This window comes from Chrysochloris asiatica, unplaced genomic scaffold (assembly GCF_000296735.1).
Source record: "Chrysochloris asiatica unplaced genomic scaffold, ChrAsi1.0 scaffold00010, whole genome shotgun sequence".
Lineage (NCBI taxonomy): Eukaryota > Metazoa > Chordata > Mammalia > Afrosoricida > Chrysochloridae > Chrysochloris > Chrysochloris asiatica.
This window is the reverse complement of record NW_006408528.1, coordinates 12,652,895-12,669,309: the sequence shown is the minus strand read 5'-3', so window position 1 is coordinate 12,669,309 and position 16,415 is coordinate 12,652,895. Positions and strand designations below refer to the sequence as shown.

At 40.0% G+C, this 16,415-nt stretch overlaps 2 protein-coding genes across 5 annotated transcripts in view; one reads left to right on the top strand and one right to left on the bottom strand.

The window, feature by feature from the left end:
* Positions 1-585: 585 nt before the first annotated feature.
* Positions 586-1,404, bottom strand: LOC102842165 (collagen alpha-1(I) chain-like). The gene has a single exon (XM_006834391.1). The coding sequence runs from the start codon at positions 1,402-1,404 to the stop codon at positions 586-588; it is 819 nt and encodes a 272-aa protein (XP_006834454.1).
* Positions 1,405-3,173: 1,769 nt separating this feature from the next.
* PPP1R9A (protein phosphatase 1, regulatory subunit 9A) overlaps positions 3,174-16,415 on the top strand; it is a 445,759-nt gene continuing 432,517 nt past the window's right edge. For all 4 annotated transcript variants that reach the window (XM_006834277.1, XM_006834279.1, XM_006834278.1 and 1 more), the window contains exon 1: positions 3,174-4,568. In XM_006834277.1, the coding sequence (XP_006834340.1) occupies positions 3,174-4,568 (1,395 nt within the window). The remainder of the gene's footprint in view (positions 4,569-16,415) is intronic.

Sequence of the window (16,415 nt, the reverse complement as noted above, 5' to 3'; positions counted from 1 at the left end):
AGGTTTCAGTGTAGCTCCCAGCCTGAGGCAGTAGGAAGAAAGGTATGGTGCTGTACTTTCACAAATCATTCACCGAGAGCTCTATAGGTCTGTTCCCCTTGTGAATGGCGTTGCGGTGAGTCAGGGCAACTGATCAGCTATCAACAGCAAAGAGGTTTTTCTCCATAGAGTTTTTGGGAGGATTGGTTTAAAGGTCTATATTTTGCAGTAGGCCGTGACACTTCTGGTAGTGTGTGTGTGTGCGCATTTATATAAAGGTTGGGTGGGTTGAAGAACACACCATAGTGAATAAAGTAAGAAGACCTTTTTGTCATTAGGGCCTTAAAGTTTAAGGTTGGTATTACAGTGGACACAATAGCCTAATTGAAGGCCTCGAAGAAAAAGCCTTTCTTTTTGTCATTAGGGCCTTAAAGTTTAAGGTTGGTACTAGAGTGGACACAGTAGCCTAATTGAAGGCCTCGAAGACCAAACTCAGCCTAGGTTTTAGTTTTCCAGCCCTGGATAGTGACCCGGGGTTTGGGATGCCCTAGAGTCATGAAGTTTACTGCAGACTACAGGCAAACTGGGGTTTCCTAAACTTGATGCCTAAAACTGCATCAGCGCCTGAGAACTGACAGGCCCCGGAAGAGCAGGCCTACTCCCAGGCTCCAAGTGCTCCCATCCCGTCGCCGAGGGGGTGGGGCGGCCTCGCCTCGGGCCGCTCCGAGTTTTTCGCCCTTCGTTGGCCGCCAGAGGCTCCCTCTCTCTCTCCCTCTCCTGGGATTTTGCTGCCGGGCTCCCTCTCTCTGCGGCCCTAGAGTTAATTCCATCAGCCGAGGTGAGGCACCTGTTACCCTGGGCCTTCCTCACCCCCGCCCCCCCAAGGCCTCCCTCCATTACACCCCGGCCAGGGAGGCCCGCGAAACGACCCGCGGCGGGTGACCGCACGTGGCGAAGCCCCTTCCCCGGCCACACCCCACCCCCGCCGGCCCGGGGGTGCGAGCGCGTTGGTGTCCAGGCCACCACCCGCCCGCAATGGCTTTGGGGATGGCGGCGCGCCTCCCCGGGCCGCCCGCTGCGGGATGGGCGCGCGTGGGGGCTGGAGCGCGACTGGAAACGGCCGCCGCAGCCGCCCGCCTCCCTGCGCCGTGAGGAGCTGGGTGGGCGGCGGGGCACGAGCGGGACTGCGCCGCCCCGCCGTCGCCACGGGGTGGGGGCGCTCCCGCGGAGGGGTGGGAGCCGCGGCGGCCCGATCCTCCCCGCCGGCGGCGGCTCCCGCTCGGGTAAGGGGGAGGCCGTACGCGGGGCTAGGAGTAGGGGCGGGTGGAGATGTACAAAGGCTGGGGGTCGGGGTAGGCTGTGGTTGGGGAGCGATAGGTTGAGGATCGGAGGCTTATCAGTGGGATCTATTGTTTCCTGGCACATTGGGAGGAAAAACAAAGGAATTTAGTATCATTACCTAGTAATTTTTTATTTTTTTAATGTGGCCAGGGAGCTCGGCTCTCCCGGTGCCACATTGGGATCCGCCTGGCAGCAGCCAGGAACCGCAGCCAATGTGTTAGGACTCCAGGTGCTTCTTGGCACAAAGCTAGACTGCGACCTCCTACCATAGCGCTTGGCGTCACCTGCTCTCCCGGCCCTGCCCCGGGCCGAGGGACTGCGTCCCGAAGCAGGCTTGGGAATCCGCTGCCTCTCAAGTTGGTGTTATTTATGTTTGTCTTTTGTGAGGGCAGGTTTTGAATCCCCCGGCGGCCCAATCGCCCCCGCTCCCGCCCCCTCGGGCTGGAATTGGCGGGGGAAGAAGGAGGGTGGGTGTGTACGGGGGAGGGGAGGAGAGGGTGTTTACGGCTTTAAAAAATGTCAGGGTAAAAGGAGCTTGTCGGTGCTTTAAGAAAACAACAACAACAAAACAACAAAAACCAGGCAACACACTCCAAAGCCCTTCTTGTTTGTCTGCATGGACCATTCATGCATGCTGGGCCAGAAACCGAGTTTGGAGAGGATGTAAGGGAAAGTGTGTGCTTCCTCAGTTAATTGCGGGTTAGGGTGATTTATGCCTACGTGTAATTAACAAACAAACCCAAACAACAACAACAACAACAAATAAAATAAAATATCTGTAGAACCTCTATTGTCTGATGCTTAGCAGATCTCTTAGTATTTGATTTCTAGCATATTGATGTAAAATCCAGCTGTGGGTTAAAGGATATCAGCAAGCATGCATTGAATTTTGAGTCTATAGTAAGAGGCAAGAAGGAATAAACATATCAAGACTATGAAGAGAGGTTTCATGGTGTATTTGCTTCCTAGTTATCACTTTCTTATATATATTCACACACATACATGTGTATATATGTATATATATGTATGTATATATACATATATATACACACATATACATATGGATATATCTATAAATATCCATGATTTTCTCCATCTTATGCCACATATTTGGTATATTATGAAATTTACTGCAGTTTAAGAACTTTCTTCTGCTTGTTTTGGTCTGAAATTGTGCTTCTGTTGCTCTGAGAGTGCCATAGATGAGAATATTAAACCCAAAAGAGTGAAACAAGCATCTGTAGGCATGTTTAAGAGTTTGTAAACATAGATTTCAAATCTTTACTTGAACTTAAAATGAATGAACTCTATTTTGGATAATCTCAAATATAACTTGCTCTCTGGACAGTTTGATAACTCCTTAAAGATATTCGCATTGCTGGTTTCTTGTAGGGATGTTAACAAAAGGCTAAAACTTGTGTTTAAGCATTGTTTTCAAGCCTACTTATGTGTAACTTGCGTGTGTGATTTTGTTCGGGATCTCCAGATTGTGTTTGGAACATTGTAACTTTTTTTATCTTCTTGACTTTGAACGTTTCATTTCAGTAAGTAATTTCTTTTGCTTGATATGTGGCTAAGCCACGTTGAAAATAAAGTACATATTGATGAACTAAACAAACATTCAAATTAGTAAATGAATTCAGAAATTTATTCTTTTCTGTTACAGATGAACCTCTAGTCTTGCTTTGAAAAGGCCATTTTGTCTAACTTGCCTGTTGGGAGAATCACTGACTGAGTATGCCATTTGAGAGATACTTTTTCTTGACCAAGTACTGGTAATTAGAGAAGAGAGTGGTTTTATCTTTTCCTTTTTTGATCATTATGAACATTGGCTTTTCACTTCTGAAGTAAAAATGTTGAAAACTGAGTCTTCAGGTGAACGAACCACTCTCAGGAGTGCATCCCCCCACAGGAATGCATATAGAACTGAGTTCCAGGCACTGAAAAGCACCTTTGACAAACCTAAGTCAGATGGGGAACAAAAAACAAAAGAAGGTGAGGGCTCCCAGCAGAGCAGAGGGAGGAAATATGGCTCCAATGTCAACAGAATTAAAAACCTATTTATGCAGATGGGTATGGAACCCAATGAGAATGCTGCAGTCATTGCCAAAACCAGGGGGAAAGGGAGACCATCCTCTCCCCAGAGAAGAATGAAACCCAAAGAATTTCTGGAGAAAACAGATGGCTCAGTGGTTAAACTTGAGTCTTCTGTTTCAGAAAGAATTAGTAGATTTGACACAATGTATGATGGTCCTTCATATTCTAAGTTCACAGAAACTCGGAAGATGTTTGAGAGAAGTGTGCATGAATCAGGACAAAACAATCGCTATTCCCCAAAGAAAGAGGAGAAAGCTGGGGGCAGTGAACCTCAGGATGAGTGGGGTGGGTCCAAGTCCAACCGAGGCAGTACTGATTCCTTGGATAGTCTTAGCTCCCGGACAGAGGCTGTCTCCCCAACTGTGAGTCAACTGAGTGCAGTATTTGAGAACTCTGATTCTCCCAATGCCACTGTTTCAGAGAAGGGTGAAAACAATGAAGAATACTCAGTGACTGGGCGCTATCCACTGAATTTACCATCTACTGTTACAAATCTTGACACTTTTGGTCACTGTAAGGATTCTGATTCTTGGTCTCCTTCAAACAAACAAGATGTTGATGCAGAGGATGCTCAAAAGGATAATACAACTGCAGCACCAGAAGTAGCTTCTAAAGGTACTCTAGTTTCAATACCTAGTGAAGGGATACAACAGAGCAAGGAAGCCGAGAACTCAATTTCTACCCAAGAGACTCCTGAAAGAATTGGCAAAGACATTTCTGAAGAGCCTTGTGCTGAAAGTAAGGCAATGCCAGAGTCTGAAATCCCATCACCACAAAATGAAGCTTTAGAAGATGCTGAAGCTAATTTGATTGGGGATGAGGCAGCAAAGAAACAGAGGAAAGAACTTGGAGGTGGTGATTTCACTTCTGGTGATGCATCTGGATCCAGCTGTAGAAAAGAAGTACCTGAAGATTTAAACAATTTTGAGAGTTCCCATGTTTACATGCACAGTGACTATAATGTGTATAGGGTAAGATCCAGGCATAATTCAGACTGGGGAGAGACAGGCACTGAACAAGATGATCAGGAAGATAGTGATGAAAACAACTACTGTCAACCTGATATGGAATACTCAGAAATTGTCGGATTGCCAGAAGAAGAAGACATCCCAGCAAATAGGAAAATTAAGTTTAGTAGTGATCCAATTAAGGTAAGTATGTCTTCTCAGTTTTTATTATTTGGGCCTAACTATATGCAGTAATTGATTTGACAACTACAGGTAGTGTTTTTAAGGAATCAGGGTTGTTGATATACATATGTTGTAAGGTGATTTTAAAGGTTTAGAGTTTGAGAGATAACCATCATATTTCATAATATGCTTTGTAGCTATAAAAACCAATAAATTGGAGAATAATATTAAATGTGAACAAGTTTGGTGATTTTGAGATATAGTCCAATGGACTGGAAAATAATATGAAGGCTGAAAACTAGGAATATTAGTTTGAAAATGATTACTTCTTCAAATGGTCTTCCTGGAGAGTGCTTGTAAATAATAAAAATGTCTGATTCTGAACACTCTGATCTGAGGTATAATGCACATAGGAGAGTTATGGTACCCTTAAAATACTCTATTTACTTACTTAACAAGAATCGGAGTTATCCCTTACTTAAGTATAAGTGGATTGTAAGGAGTGTTGAAACTTTTTGTTGGTGGTGCTGCTGTTACTTGGTGAAAAGTGAAAGTTTCATTTACGGAAATATATTTAGTTGGCTTAAATACTTTAATTGAAAAGCTATTACTTGTAAACAGCTTTGAGTTCAGAATGTGTTATGTAGTTTTGAAATGAAATTTTGTGAGAGGAAGTAAAATGGATTTGTCATTCATAATTTATTTTTACCTCTTAAAAACTGGATAAATGCCAGTTGAATTTAAGTGCTCTATTCTAATGACTTCACTCCTTTAACATTTGGTATACCGTATAAGAGAATCACAAAGTGCATCAACTGCGGGCGGTGGAATGTTCCTAGCTGATAATGGCAATGGAGGGGGCACGGTGGTTGGTGGAGTATCAAACTTCTGAAGTGATTTTTCAAAGGTTACTTGCCTACCAGCTCAGCCCTAAGAGGATGGCATGCCATCCTAGGGTTATCTGGAGCACTGAGGCAGTAACATATGTAATATGAATCCATTTCTTAGGGGCTTCTAGTAACTCAGGCAGTGGGACTCTGTGATAGATTTAGAATTTGATATATCTTTCAGTTTCTTCCTTGAAAATTTTAAATACTGTGCTTGTGTGTTTTCCATCTTGGAAACATCTTTTACATCTTGAGACTGTAAGAGATATGATTTACATGAAATTATTCAAAGAGAAATCTGGTCTTGCTTTAATTATGAATACTGTTTTTGAAAGGAAGTAATAATCTATGTAGCTACTTACAGGTGTTCATTGGTACACTTTAACTTCACCTAGTGCAAGGCAAACAGTCTGGGTGAGCATGGGTCATGTCAGGTGAACTATGCTTAAACTGAACTATAGATGTGTGACTTTGGTTTCAAAGTAAGCTAAGTGTCTTTGCAGTGCTGACTACCATTTTCCTTTGTTACTCTCTCTTCTTTCCCTGTCTCCCACACCCCTTTTCTACCTGTGTTCTAGTCATTGTCTTCAGTGGTGTCTTCCTGGCAGACCTAGCCAGTGAGCTCCTAAATGTCACCATTGCTGTCCTAGTGCTTTTCTTTGAACATCATCATTTTACTCCTGAGGAAGAAGACAATAAGATTAAATTGTGTCACACTGAGTATAGCTGGAATAACTGAAATGAACTCTTTGAGGAGTTTAATTCAGTGACTAACTCCCTAATAGGAAGATAACAATATATGAAAATTTATCAAGTAGAACATTACTCACTCAGCCAAATGGTATACCAGCCCTGTACTTGGGTTATTTGCTTAATTTTGTTTTTTCGTGTTAAGTGCCTTCAAGTTGGATCTGACTCATGTCAGAGGTGGTAGATCTTTACAGGAACAGGAAGCTTCATCTTTTTCCCATAGAGCGCCTGGTGGTCTTGAACCACCAACCCTGTGGTCCCCAGTCCCATCCCCTGCTTATCTTACAGAGCTACCATACTCTTTGCTTCATAGTAATATATTTAATGGATTTTAAAGGGTTTATCTTTGAAATGTCTTTTCTTACGTGAATAGATCTTTCTCATATGTGAAAAAATCTTTTGGGGTATATGGTATTTTTTAGTTACAATGATTGTTGCTGTTATTACTTATAACAAGCATCTTGCCTCTTAACATTCAGATACAAAGACTGAAAACAGATCATCTGAGTTTAAGTTGAACATATTTCATTAATCTGTGAACCAGACATTTTTTATAATAAGTGCATCATATTTTATTGGGCATTTAATAGTACTTGTTGGAGTGGATGAAGTTTGTAACTTAATGATGCATTCTTAGTCTTTTGTAAGGAATAAGACACTTACTTCTTGTTCCAATGTTTAACATAGAAGTGGATTTACCTGGAAATTATTAGAGCTACTTTCTACTGGTGGTGATGACATTTGTTACTCTCTATTCAATTATGATCTTTGCCTCAGAAGTCGGTAATACTTATCCGACATTGAGGGCTTTCCATGTGTCTGTTTCTATCAGGACTTTGAACCAGTTCCTTCTGGTTTTACTTCCTGCTGAGAATTTGCAATTTCATCCCAGATTATACTGAGTCAGAATCTGCATTTTAACAAGATCCTAGATAATTCTTGTTGGAGACCTTGTTAAAATGTGGATTTTGGTAAAGTATACCTGGGGTGGAAATCCTGGGGATCTTCTTACATACAACTCTGTAAGGTCATCTTTTCTCTGTGAGCATGTAGGTGGTGGTGGTGGTGTGCCTTGGAGTCGGTTCCGACTCATAATGACCCTGTATGGGGTTTCTGAGGTTGTAAATCTTTTTGGGAGCAGAAAGCCTCATCTTCCATGGAACAGCTGGTAGTTTCGAACTGCTGACCTTGAGGTTCGCAGCCCGATTCGTAGCCACTATGCTACCAGAGCTCCTTGTGAGCATGTAGAGTCAATTCTTAGACGCATAGTACTTGGAAACTATATTAACACGTTTGAAAAAAATAGACCCCTTTTGTGACGCTGTCGAATAAGCACTGGACTGCAAACCACGAATTTGACGGTTCAAATCCACCAGCTGCTCCTTGAAAACCCTGTAATAGGGTGTGAGTCGGAATTGACTTGAAGACATTTAATAATACAAAAATGGTGCCAAAATGTCTGATGGAGTTGTAGTTTCTGTATTATACAAATACTTTAACTATATTTGGCTGTATTAAATGCATAGATTAACAGGAATTCACTCAGCCATTCTGTGTGTTTCAAAGATTTATGTATGGAATAGGAGATTAAGACTTGTAAATCTTTTCCTTTGAAATTTAAACACCCTTCTTTAGATGACAGAGAACACATTCCCTACAGGAATGTACTTTGGAACTTTTACATTCTTTTCCTGGTATTCTCAATTTATTCTACTAGGTTCAATATTCTCATTACCTTTAGTTTTTTGTTGTAGATCCTGTTTATCAAGTTTGTGTGTGAGATGCTGTCCACAGTTTCTATTCTGGTTTGCACTGCAAGATTAACCGTTCAAGTTCACCAGGACCCTAAAGATGTCTTAAAGCTGGACTTGAAAAGTTGGTGCAATAATAACTGATTTTTACAATGTGGCATAATCCTTATATTTGACAGTTACTGTTAAAACTGTTAGGGTTGTACTTCTGTGTAACATTTATTATAATTTTTGTATCTTTCATTGACACAGTTTTTAAAAAAAATTTTATTGAATAAGTTTGTTTTACAGGGTCATGGGATAGTACAATGAATTAATAAAAGAAAGTGTCAAGTCTAACTTCAAGACTTCTTGTTAGGTGTTGTCAAGTTGGTTCTGATTTATAGTGACCCTATGGTGCTGTGGGTTAATGCGCTGGATTGCCAGGTATGTTTGAACTGCAAGGTCAGCGGATCAAGTTCACTTGATCCTCAGAAACGGATCCTCAGAAGCGGATCAAGTTCATTTGATCCTCAGAAATTCTATACAGGGTGGCTATGAGTTGGAACTGACTTGACGGCACTTAACATCAACAGTGACTACACAATAGAATGAAACACTGCCCAGTCCTGCGCCCATTGTGACTGCCACCATGTCAGTCCATCTCATTGGGGATCGTCCTCTTTGCTGACCCTCCGTTTTACCAAGCATGGTGTCTTTCTCCAAGGACTGGTTGACCTGATAGCATGCTTGCAATATGAGAGATGAAGTCTCGCCATCCTCACTTCTAGCTATACTTCTTTCAAGACAGAGTTGTTCTTTTGGTAGTCCATGATCGATTCACACCCCTATAAGGCTCTTCCTTAGTCATTTTCCAACTTTCACATGTATACGACGCAATTACAGATATAGACTTGAGGAATGTTATGAACTGTGCTAACTTGAGATGTGGAATTCAGCCTCTGTTCTCAGGAATTTCTTAAAACCAAGGGATTAAATTATAATAAATTTGTTTTAGATGAATTAAGGCTAGAAAAGATGACATTTCCCCTTTTTTTCTATTAATTCAGACTACTAATTGAGCCTCTACTATGTGTTTGGAAAATGCAGATGTTAGAACTCTGTAAAATGACTGGACCTGGTTAATTCAGGAACTTATTAATTCAGGAACAGCCTCATTAAGCAAGCTTCTCAGGCTGTTCTGCTCAGGGTTTTTTTTTTTGATAATCTTTCTGAGGTCACTGCAACCTAATTAAGGAAGTTGTAACCCTTTCTCTGTTTTTGGTAACTATGTCCTTTGAATTGGTGTTCTTAAAACATAGTACATCCGGAAAAGTAGATTGCAGAGTTAATATTGAGGTCCGTTGCCTTATGTTTTTTCCTCAAACTATTTAGAGCTTTTCCGAGTTGATGTTCAAGGGAATGTTAGCAAGGGCAGTAATGCTGCTCTGAACCTTATATAATAGGTGCTGCATATGGTACCCTTAGTAGTCTACCCCTCTTTTGGGGCTGTAAGGTATTATTAGGGTTACATGGGTGTTTTCTCAGAAATAATGTTATGCACATAGGTCTTCTGAGATCCAAATTTCTGTCTTTGTGGGGGCTTCCCTTTCTAACCTGGGCTTCTAATAGATTCATTCAGGTTCAAACTTCTGTTGAGGGTTTGCAATTCCACCCCAGAGAGATTGCATAAGAATCTGTAGTTTAACAAGATCTTATATATACCTGTTAAGAGTCACCTGGGGTTCTATACAAATCACCAAAGGATCTTGCTGATGAAATGTAGCTTCTGATTCAGTACATCTGGGGTGGAAATGCTAATTTCATCAGGGGATAGAACAGGAATCAACTGGCGAAACCCTGGAAATAAGCTTGGTATAATGGTTAATCTCCAAGTAATTACCCGGGAAGCTACCCTAGAGGTAATGTATCGGAAAGGTTCATTAACCATATTAGAATGCTTCAATCATGCCATTTATTAAGTCAGTGAGAAACACAAGGTGTGAACATCAGGAAAGCAGGAGGCAACTTAACATATTTAAAGTGTAATCAGGGCTGGAAGGGGCCACACTTGAGTCCTCATACACCCTGTGTGTTGTGGTGCTGCAGGATAAAGCGCTGGACCGCAAGGTCGGTTTGAGTTGCGAGGTCGGCAGTTCAAAACCTACCAGGTGCTCCTCAGAAACCCTGTACAGGGTCGTTATGAGTTGGAACTGAATTGAAGGCACGTAACAACAACAACAGTCTGTCACATCAGCTTTCCTAGTTGATGGTGTGGTTTTGAGGACCAAAGGTGATGTTTGACTAGTACTATCCTAGGAGCTCTGGTAGCGTAGTGGTTACGAATTGGGCTGCGAACCTTAAGGTCAGCAGTTTGAAACTACCAGCTGTTCTGTGGGAGAAAGATGAGGCTTTCTGCTCCCATAAAGATTTACAGCCTCGGAAACCCTAATGAGTCGGAACCGACTCCACGGCACACACCCACCACCACCTGATGGTTAAAGCACTCAGCAGCTAATAAAAAGGTTGGTAGTTCAAACCCACCAGCAACACTGTAGTGGAAAGTTGTGGCATTCTGCTTCTGTAAAGCTTTAGGGTTAGAAAACCCTGTGGGGCAGTTCTGCTCCATCCTGTAGGATTGTTGAGTTTACTTGGCAGTAAACTGGGTTGGTTTGGATAGAACAATATTGTCAAATAATACAGAAATGTACATAATTTTATGTGGGGTGACAACTGAGATTTTGCATTTTAACAAATTTTTAGGCTGTGCTGATGCTGCTGGTTGAGTGACCACACTTTGGGTAGCGTGACTATGGACCACCAAGTTCTTGGTTGTTTTCAGTCAGGGAATTTTCATTGTTGTGAACCTGGTTTCTAGAAATGGCATAGTCATTAGTTGTTGGGTCACTTAACTGACTGCTTTCAATAGGAGGGTGCTCTAGTTGTTACTGGACAAAACGTCTGACCTCCAGCCTCTGCAGCCAATCACAGAGATGGGGTGAAACTCAGCATACATTTTATTGGTAGATTTGGAAGACAGTGAGAGCTCTCTCAAAGACTGTCTTACTTGCTCTGATACATTTGGAGTTCTTTATACCTCTGGTAGCGTAGTGGTTACGAATCGGTCTGTGAACCATAAGGCCAGCAGTTCGAAACTACCAGCTGCTCCGCGGGAGACAGATGAGGCATTTTGCTCCCGTAAAGATTTACAGCCTCGGAAACCCTGTACAGGGTCGCTATGGGTCGGAACCGACTCGATGGCACTTAACAAGAACAACAACAATACCCTTCTAGGTATCAATCCATCTGTTATTGCCACATTCCTTTCTTAGACTTTAATGGCTCTCCCATCAGGGAGAACAATCTGCATTCCACTGGTGACAGCCCCTTACATCCTGGGACATGACTGCCCTTTAAAGTAATGTTAATGGTTTTATTGCAAAGATCTGTCTTAAGGATACATTCTTTCCTTTGAGACAAGAGATCATAACTTTCTGGTTTTCCTCCCAGCTGTATTACAGCACTAAAACTTTCAGCCTATATGTTCTGGGAGCATGTACACAAGGGAAGAGTTAGAGCAGTGATTGGGAACAATAATTAAAAGGCTCTGGTAGAGTAGTGGTTATGAGTTGGGCTGCTAACCTCAAGGTTAGCAGTTTGAAACAATGAGTCGTTCTGCGGAAGAAAGCTGAGACTGTCTGCTTCCGTAAAGATTTACAGCCTATGAAGCCCTATGCAGGATATCTATGAGTCAGACCCGACTCCATGGCACACCGTCACCACCACCAAACATATATGACCAAAACACAAAACAAAACAAAACGTACTTACAATCCTTGTCTCATAGCTGTTTTCTTGAAACAATAACCTTTGAAAGTGAAACATGGTAGAAAGCATATATTATTGTTAAGTGCTGTTGAGTTGGTAACTACTCACAGTGAGTCTGTGTAGGGTTTTGGAGGAGTGGCTGGTGAGTTTGAACTGCTGACCTTGTGGTTCAAACTGACCTTTCAGTTCAAACCAACCTTGCAGTCTAGTGCATTAACCCATAGCACCACACCAGGACTTCATAAAGCATATAGAGTTTAAACCCATTGGATGCTCCTCAGAAATTCAATACAGTGTCTCCATGAGTCTGAACTGACTCGAAGGCACTTAACAGCAACATTGATGCATCCAGTGGGTTTAAACATCTTATCAGTGCTTATCTTACAGCACCAATCTTTTTTTTTTTCTGATTCCAAACTGGATGTGATCATTAAATCTATAATGAGTTTGGGTCATAAACAGTTACCTTTAAGATTCTTCATGTGATATTAGTTGTTAATTATGAAAGCAGTTTGGAGGAAATTCTGGATAGAAACGTCATTTCTCTTATTTTTACTTCCCAGATCATATGAAGGGACTTAAAAAAATTTGTTTAAAATTCTGTTATTTTTTAATTCCATATTTCCACAAACTTTATGAAGCCTCCTCCTGCATCATACTTTCTCCTCCATTCTACACTTCCTCATAAACAACACAAATTGTAGGGTTCATAGACTTCAAATTTTGAGGAAAATGATTTTCTTTTCTTTATACATTGTTTACTGATAATTGATATGTTAAACTCTGAATAAAAAATGTTAGTTTTGGTGTTAATTAATTTTTTCCTTAATTTTTATGCTTTTTTTGGGAGAGGGAAATTTTAATTTTATTTGTCTATGTTTTGATTATTCATAATCTGTGATTCTCATTTTGAACCAGAAAGCTTTTCAAGTTATGCTTCATAGTTTTTCTTTTCTTCCTGGTTATGTTTGTTTTAAATTTCACCCTGTTTCTCATCTCTTCCCTTTGGCTTGTGTTATAGGAATTTAGAGATGAAAAATACTTAAATGATAATCTAGTATAATTTCCGAAGCTACTTCAGGGAGCCCTTTAATAGCATATTTCTGACAAATGATCATTCAGCTTCTGTTTAAATAATTTCACTTATGGGAGTTCATTACTTTATGAAGTAAAAGAAAAGTAGAAAGGGGGACATGCTTTTGGTATGGGTGTATTTAATTTGTTATTTAAAACGCAAGTAATTTAAAATAACCGCTTTAAAGTGTACAACTCAGTGGTTTTTAATGTACTCACAGTGTTGTAGAATCATCTCCACTATATAATGCCAGAACATTTTTATTACTCTGAAAAGAAAGTCTATCTATACCTGTTAGCTGTTATTCCAGTTTCCTCTCCCCTGTCCTTATCCTTTGGCAGCCATTCATTTCTTTTCTGTCTCTGTGGACATTTTGCCTGTGCTGTACATTTAACATAAGTGGAAACAGGGCATGCTTTTAAAAAGTGAATTTAGGAGACGCAATGAGTATGGTTTGTAAAATATATCCAGTTTCAGATACTGTGAGGATATAGCTGACCTTAAGAAAGCAGGGAGCAAAGGTAAAATAATTTTCTGGCGGACAATGTGGTCTAAGGGTTGAATTGCAAAATTTGAAAGCAATAGATACCATCTACTCTTTTACACAACTTCATAGAGGGAAAGATGGCTTGAAGCTGTGGAGATAGCAGGATCCAGAAAGGGATAAGGATATTTGTGAACTGTGGGAGAATTAGGTGTATGTGCCAAAGAGGATGGTTGTAACATCTTTCTTACTTTAGACTCTGCACTTCTATTAATGTGGTCCAAAATTGTCCTGGCGTGGCTCTTTGAGCTAATGCGCTGGATTGCAAAGTCGGTTTGAACCACAAGGCTGGCGGTTCAACCTCACCAGATGCTCCTTGGAAACCCTATACAGGGTCACTATGGGTTGCAGCCAACTCGATGGCACTTAACAGCAACAACAAAACTGCTATTGAAGAAGTTTGGAAGCTTGATTCAGCAGAGGTTTTCTAAAAGGGCACAAATTGCCCTGTTGCTGTTTTTCACCTTTATAGTGATATTTTCTAGCATGACAGGATCTTTGTCCTTTTCTAATGATCTGAATGTTTATTTCTGTCCTATTATTTGCTCATTGTTGCTTTCAGTTTTTGTTTTTTTTTTCTTTATTTTGGAGTTGTTCATGGATCAATTTCATTCTTTATTTAGAAAGTTCTCCCCATCTAATAGTTCAGTGTAAATTTTGTGTCATATTTTCTATATCCTTTACTATGCCCATCTATAAGATGAGCTATTTGGGGTAGGGATTCCTTTTCTTGTATATGGTATACTAAATCATAGTTTATATATTGCCATTATACATTATTAAGTGGTAATCATAAAAGTAACATTGAGAGTTATTTGGTATTAGTTTGGTGGTGGTTATTGTTTTTAAGGGCCTTCTCGTCAGTCCTAAAGGAACTCTGGTAGTGTAGTGGTTATTAATTGGGCTGCGAACCGCAAAGTCAGCAGTTCAAAACTACCAGCAGTTCCGCAGGAGAAAGATGAGGCTTTCTGCTCCTGTAAATATTTACAGCCTCGGAAACCCTGTACAGGGTCGCTATGAGTTGGAACCGACTCCACGGCACATAACAACAACAAGTCAGTCCTGACTCATAGAGACTCATCGAGGAGCAACTGGTGGGTTTGACCTGCCAAGTGCCATACCACTGTAGGGTAAATTTGCCTCTTGTGGTCTTGATTTTCTCACTTGTTATTTGTGTCTTTTCTAATTAGGTTTAACATTTGTGTTTCTGTGATTGTCTCAAACATTTTTTTATATTTGTGATATTATTTCAAAGGGAAATTTTAGAAATCTTTTTGTTGAAATATTAAAAGGAAGAAGTTACATCAAATTGTTTTTTGGGAAATTATATTTGTGTTATAGATTATAATAAAAACTTAAAAATATTGAGGCATGAAATCCAAGTGAACACATTTTCTAGAGTAGACTTTTAGAGTAAGTTAACTTTTGAAAGTATGGATTGAACTATATATGAAAACACTCTGCTGAGGAAATGAAGAAGAAAGAAATGCTTTGTAATATAGTTGGTGACATATTAATTGCTTCACTCACTTTTGTTCTGGAAATAACTGCACAGCACAGTTCAACATGGCTGAGATACTGTTGATAACATTTTTGTGCAATTACTAATTTTTCAGCTTAATTTGTTGTCTCTTGGATATCTCTCCTTATAAAGAAGACAGTGTCCATATAGGAAGAGTATAAAGATATCTTGAAATGTTATATGTTGGGAGGAGAATAGTTTTATTCTTTGCTCATTTAAAATCTATTCATAGAGATTTTAAAGAAGCGTTTGTCTGTACAGCTAAGACACTTCTCTCATTTTATGTCTGAGAAGTACCTTTAAATGAATCTGTTCACAGACATGTTAGTCTTCTTCCTTTTTTCCTGGGTTTTTAAGGAACCCAGGTTGCACATTGGTTAAGAGCTTGACTGATAATTGAAAGCTCAAAGCAAACACACACACACAAACACAAAATAAACTTCCAAACAGTTTGAACTCAAAAGCTGCTTTGTGGGAGAAAGAATTGGTAGTGTCTTCTGTAAAGATGACAGCCTTGGGGCCCCTCTGGGGGACCCTGTCCTACAGGGTCCCCGTGAGCCACAATCAATCTGATGACAATAGGTTTTTGATTTTCTATCTTTTTAAAGCTATATAATGCGTTTTGTATTGGAGAAAACTAATTTTCTGAATTGTTTTCCATACCAGCCATATATAATGTTCTAGATTGGACATATATTGATTGGTTGGCAAGGGTCAAAAAGGTAAGCAGAGTCATGACCAGGTGGGTTTTCCCTAGGACTGATGAGAAATTTCCAGGCATTTGGTATTGTTAATCATATTGTCAAAGTTATTTAAAACAAGAGAAATACTTTATATTATGTTGTAAAAGATTGGGTAAGATCTCAATATATAGTTTTATCACCATTTTATATTATAAGTATGTGTATTTATACGTAGACCAAAGATGAAAGCAGGTACTTCAGCTCTGATCAGTTTTGGGTGGAAAGACTAAAGGTGATATTTAAAGATTTTTTTCAATAGTTTTCTGCAATCAACATGTTACTTTAATCATATAAAAAAATGGAGGTTAAAAAAAATGGTGGTGGGGGGGCCACAATGGGTGTGATTTAAAGAAGTTTAGAAAAACGTTTTTGTTTTTGTTTTGTGCTGCCCAAGTTTTAAATTGAATCAGGTGGCACTATGGATTAATGCACTCAACTGCCAAGTCAGAGGTTCAAACTTACCAGACTATCCTCAGAAACCCTACATAGGGCTACAGTGATTCAGAACAGACTTGATGGCACACAACAACAATAGTGTTGTAAGTTTTTAATCTTTTAATTAATTTCCTTTGGAGGACAACATGCCACACACACAATTTTAAGATTTTTCTTGTGGATTGAGTGAAAGTTTACAGGGCAGATCATCAGTTTTACATTAAAGAAATTCTACATATTGTTTCATTACAATGATTATAATTCCCTCCATATACCATTTACAGTATTTCTGTAATATACCAGTTAACAGTATTTCTCTCTATTCACTTTAGCTTGTTTTTTTTTTTTTTTTTT